Source organism: Limulus polyphemus, unplaced genomic scaffold (genome assembly GCF_000517525.1).
Source record: "Limulus polyphemus unplaced genomic scaffold, Limulus_polyphemus-2.1.2 Scaffold1136, whole genome shotgun sequence".
Classification (NCBI taxonomy): domain Eukaryota; kingdom Metazoa; phylum Arthropoda; class Merostomata; order Xiphosura; family Limulidae; genus Limulus; species Limulus polyphemus.
Window position 1 is genome coordinate 284,091 of NW_013666746.1, and position 5,203 is coordinate 289,293.

Here is a 5,203-nt window from a genome sequence, read left to right on the forward strand (position 1 = left end):
AACATAACCGCAAATGTACCTTGTCGAAACGTTGTACATTTGCGGTTATATTAAAGTTTTTCTTCATTACCCATTCAAGCCGTCTTCAGCCATTATTAGTCTCAAAGTGGGTTCCTCGTCACCGAAGTATGTGTATTTCTTCTGTGAATTACATATAGACTACTTAAGTGTATATTTATTTTCTTCTCATACTGCCTTATAGGTAAGAACAAGATGAGCAAAAAGGAAGGTGATGAAGCTGTTGGTGTTTTATGTAATGAAGAGCTTTTGTTGGAAGCAAAAAGTTTTAATGAAGAAGACATCACGGAGGATGAAGATGAGAACCACATGATTTTTGGTAACAGCTGTAACAATAGTGTTAATTGTGAAATACTTCTTGAGGAATTAATGGAAGATCAGTCTCACAACCATATTCACAAGGACAAAACTGATACTTGTGAAAATGAATTTTCTGAACTAAATGAGCATCATGAGGATGAGGAAACTAGGGATTTAGATAGACAGCCTGCATCTGATATTGAAATGAATAAAAGTGGATCTTGTGAAAGAGTGTTTATTATGGAGGATTCTTTAGCAACTTATAAGGAACAAGATAAGTCTTCAAGTTCTGATGAGCATCATTGTACTCAATGTGTTTTTTCTGCTAAAAGCTATCTTGAGCTTTTAAATCACATAGCCACTCACCAAGATTGCCAAGAAGATAAACGACCCTTCAAATGCCTGGAATGTGGGAAAAAGTTCAAAGCAGAAGGACATCTTCGTCAACATCAAGAAGCTCATGCTCAGTTTGAACTAGTGAAGTGCAGCCTTTGTAACAATTTGTTCAGAAAAGGCTCTGGTCTAGCTACCCACATGAGAGTTCATCTAAGAAAAAATCCTTCTTCACAGTCTTGTGAAAATGTTAAACTTAATAGCCAGGAAATAATTGTAAGAAAGATCACTAATACAGGAGATAAGCGTTTTCACTGCTCTGTGTGTGATAAAGGTTTTTCTTGTACAAATAATGTTATGAAACATTACATAGCAAAACATGATCCTAACAATCCAAACATTCCTTCTACATCTTTTGAAAGTTCAGAAAAAGATAATGAGATTGAAAAAGTTTTGTCTACAGATTCATACCCATGTGAAAAGTGTGGAAGACTGTTTACATCTTTGAAAACATTGGAAGGGCATAAAAAAATACATCGAAATGAAACAGAAAACCGACGTTTTAGATGCCCTTATTGTAAATATTCTACAAACAAATCTACAGATCTGCGTAATCATGTTGCAATTCACACTAATGAACGACCACACCAGTGCAGCTGTTGTGGAAAAGGATTTACTGAACAGAGCAGCTTACGTAAACATATGCTTACTCACACGGGAGAAAAACCTTATGCCTGTGATGTTTGTGGGAAAAAATTCACACAGCGTGGACACACCAACATTCACATGAGGATTCACAACAAAGAGAAACCATACCGCTGCCCTTACTGTGAAAAAACATTTGCTTATCATAATGTCTTAACTCGTCACCTGAAGACTCATACAGAAGATAGACCATACAAATGTACCTATTGTAGTAAAACTTTTAAACGCAGCAGTGCTCTTCAAGGCCATGAAATTGCTCAACACACCCATGAATATCCTTTGAAATGCACAGAATGTGGAAAAGGATTCATAGAGTTTGGAAACATGCAGATCCATTTAAGAAATACTCATAATATAGCAATTTACAAGCTTAAAGAAGAACATAATTGATTCTTGATAAATATTGTCTCATTTTACATTCAGTCGTGTATATACATGTGTTAAATACATTTCACTATGGTTGCATATGTAAAAATTCCAAAGTGAATAAGTTTGATGGGTTACATGATGTAATGGCTTTTTAATAGGTTATGCACAGCATGTACTTGAATAGTGTTTATGAAAATCAGGGAAGAAAATTGAGGAAATTTATGTACTTTTTAACAAGCAACTCAAACAGTTGAAGGCTTCAAACCTTCACAAACTAATACAATTAATAATCTTGCTTCTACTCTTAACACAACAGGAGTACATGTATAAACAAAGTATTATAACATCTTGTATTTTTTTGTACATTTTAGATTAATTCCTTAATAATTAAATTATACCACTGGTAAAGACACCTCATAATACCGATTGATTATAAGTTTCAGGAGAAAACTGTCTCAGTAGTAGGGCCTCAAATTATGTTTCATGTGACAGTAACTTTCAGATGTTTATATATCTCATATCAGTATAAATGTATTTCAGTATTTTTATTTTTTCAGTTTTCCAAAAAGGTAAGTGACCATTGAATTCATCTGGTGAATTAAGAAATTGAGATATTATGTAGGTATACAGATACATACTTCTGGAAAATTGAGATAAAATATTTTGAGTATTATAAAATTGGGTAACATAGAACTAAAAGATTAAAATATGTATAGTTATATCTATATCTAGATACATGTTTGAACTGAACCAAATTATTACAAAAATAGGGTAAATTGAATGGTTATCTATATTTAGCCATTTAATCAGTCACCCAATGAAGAAAGTAATTCTTGGTTGCTTGTCTTAGAAGTATAATGCATCTATATATTTCCTGCTTAGAAAATCATTGGCTTTCAACAATATGTTCATGTTCAGAGGTTTTTCTGGCATGGTAGACTGTTTTTCCCAAGTGTTTTCAGCTGTGGTATTTTTACTTACTTTCATGTTGAATATGTCTTTCATATGCTTTGTGAATATCATGTATTTCCTTCCTACTTTGTTATATATAGAGATCTTCAGATGATTTGTATTTGATTTTAAAAGCAGCATTCTTTGTTGCAGCTGTTGGCTAATCTTTACACTTTTTTTTCACTAAATTTTGGGTTTGAAAACTGATTTTACCAATATTTTTTAATTGTTGTGCTAGTTTCTTTATTATTCTGACAGGTAGTTGAGACACCAAAATAAATTGGATTTGCCATACAAAAAAAAAATTGTATCTCCATTATTAGATTTATCAGTTTATTTTGGAATTTTGAGTTGTATTTATTTCTTGTCAGATGCTATGCTAGTTATTAGATTTTTCATCTTGAACTGAGTATTCGTCACAAAGCAACAACCAAGCACATTTACCAGTGGTGTCCAATGGAATGGCTTTGTTTGAAACAGTGTTAGTCTTTATTTACAACTGAAGGATTATCTCTATGGTTGACTCCACTTATCCACAATAGATGTTATTAATGATGTAGGTTAACCATTTTGTCAAAGTGTTATGTATAGGTTCTTAGTAGGCTGCTCTTTTCACTGCAGATTTTCTGGATTCAATTTAACTGTCCAATATCCCTTTTTTGACTTGTTGTGGATGTGTGAGGTATAGTATAATGTGATTTGGTTTCGTGAAATGTGTTTTGTGTAGGCTAGTGTGGATTAGAACATTTTTATAGTAACTTGTACAATAAGAAATGATAGTGTATTGTCACCAATTGATGTTTCTAGTGTTAATTTCGTGATAGAATGTTGTCATTTTGCCTGTTGATGAAGTTGTGGAATTCAAGTAGTGTTTCAAGATCAGCATTCCAGATGACAAAGAATATCATTGATGTAATCAAACCTTGCCAAAGGAGAAAACAAACTGTTCTTTCCCCCAAGTTAAAAGTTTCCTTTGTAGTGAATGCATAAAAATAACAGCAAATACATAGCACATTTATTGCCCATACACCAAGAGGTGTCATGCCTCTCAAAATTTGAAACGACTGTTGTATAGGACAAACCTCAAAATAAGTTTATAATAGGTCAAATGAGAGACCATATGTTTCTGATATAATCAGATCTTTACTAATCGGTTTCAAGACAATGTATGCCTTCTTCAATTGGTATAAATGGATATAATGACACTATGCTATTATTTCTGGTAAAGTGTTTATTAATATTAACTTGCGTATAGCCTGTCAAAAATGACTGGGTAAGTACTACCACCCCCACCCTATAGTATACCCTAACCTCATATTTCATAGCTAACCGAAATAAATAGACTTTGCGAAAGCAATCTTGACCAACAAAGAGACAGAAAAGTGCAGTCGAAACAGTCAAACGTTGGTAAATTCTTCTGTGAGCCAATCAAAATTAAGATCATTCATGAAGTGAAATCGTAACATATCCATAGAATAATTATTTGTAAAAATCAGATTAATAACTTCTAATATATAGAAAAGCCAGTGCGTTTTGGTAACACTACGTTCCAACAATGGCTTTTATGTAATGTTGTTCTGCAACAAAACTATAACCTAACCTAATATTGTTGTTAGTTTGTGTACTAAAAATATAAAATGAAATGTATAGATAACAAAACTGGAAACATATATTTTTGATTTCTCCGTTGATTAAAGAGGTTTTTTATTTTATTAAAAACGTTGGTGATATAACAGGAAATAGCTTAATTCTGAAACGATTTAAGTTTAAAATTGAATCGATACTTTTACTTTCATGATAAAGTATATGTACTTGGATCTAGGTTAGGCGATCCAATACTATTCTTTACTTATGGATTATTATACCAACACTCACTACATTAATAAGGTTTCACGGCTTCCATTCACCACAGTCACTAAAATCGTAATGGGCAGACAGTGATCGAATAGTTCTATCTGGATAAATGTATTTTGACTTTTATGACTCCTCCTATTTCGAGAAATAAAGCGTGACGTGACACACACACGGCTTTTATATAGGTTAATTTTGCTTATGGATCCCACAATACAACTAATATGAGATGGTACCAAATCATGGAAACTAGGAGTCAGTCTCTAATAACCAAGACAGTAATTCTTCAGGAGATTCATAAGCTGAAACGATTGGCTGTAAAGGAAGACCTTGCGTTTATTCTTTAGTAAGGTCGTAAAATTCTGGGATATGACTGTTTTAGCTTTAAGATTTTGTAATTAATTAGCGATAGTGGAAGCTAATTGAAGTTGTCTAAAATATGCTTAACTTACCGAGGTGTCAGAAGCAAATTTATAATGGTGAGAAACCACAGTAAAATGTCGCCAAAAAAATAAGCCGGTGTTTATTACAATTTTTCTACGTGTAAGTTGGGGTTTAAATATTACGAGGGATGTATATTACAATAATTCTGCTTACATAACGCAAAATAATCAGTTTAAAGTTTGTAGTTTTTTACTTTAAGTTTGATACAACTGAATATGGCCCCCCCAATGGC

The 5,203-nt window shown here is 32.7% G+C and overlaps 1 protein-coding gene across 3 annotated transcripts in view; it reads left to right on the forward strand.

The window, feature by feature from the left end:
• Positions 1-1,934, forward strand: part of LOC106462296 (zinc finger protein 436-like) — a 25,525-nt gene extending 23,591 nt beyond the window's left edge. For all 3 annotated transcript variants that reach the window (XM_013922195.2, XM_022389502.1, XM_022389503.1), the window contains exon 4: positions 203-1,934. In XM_013922195.2, the coding sequence (XP_013777649.1) occupies positions 203-1,746 (1,544 nt within the window). In that variant the 3' untranslated portion in view covers positions 1,747-1,934. The remainder of the gene's footprint in view (positions 1-202) is intronic.
• The last annotated feature ends 3,269 nt before the right edge of the window (positions 1,935-5,203 follow it).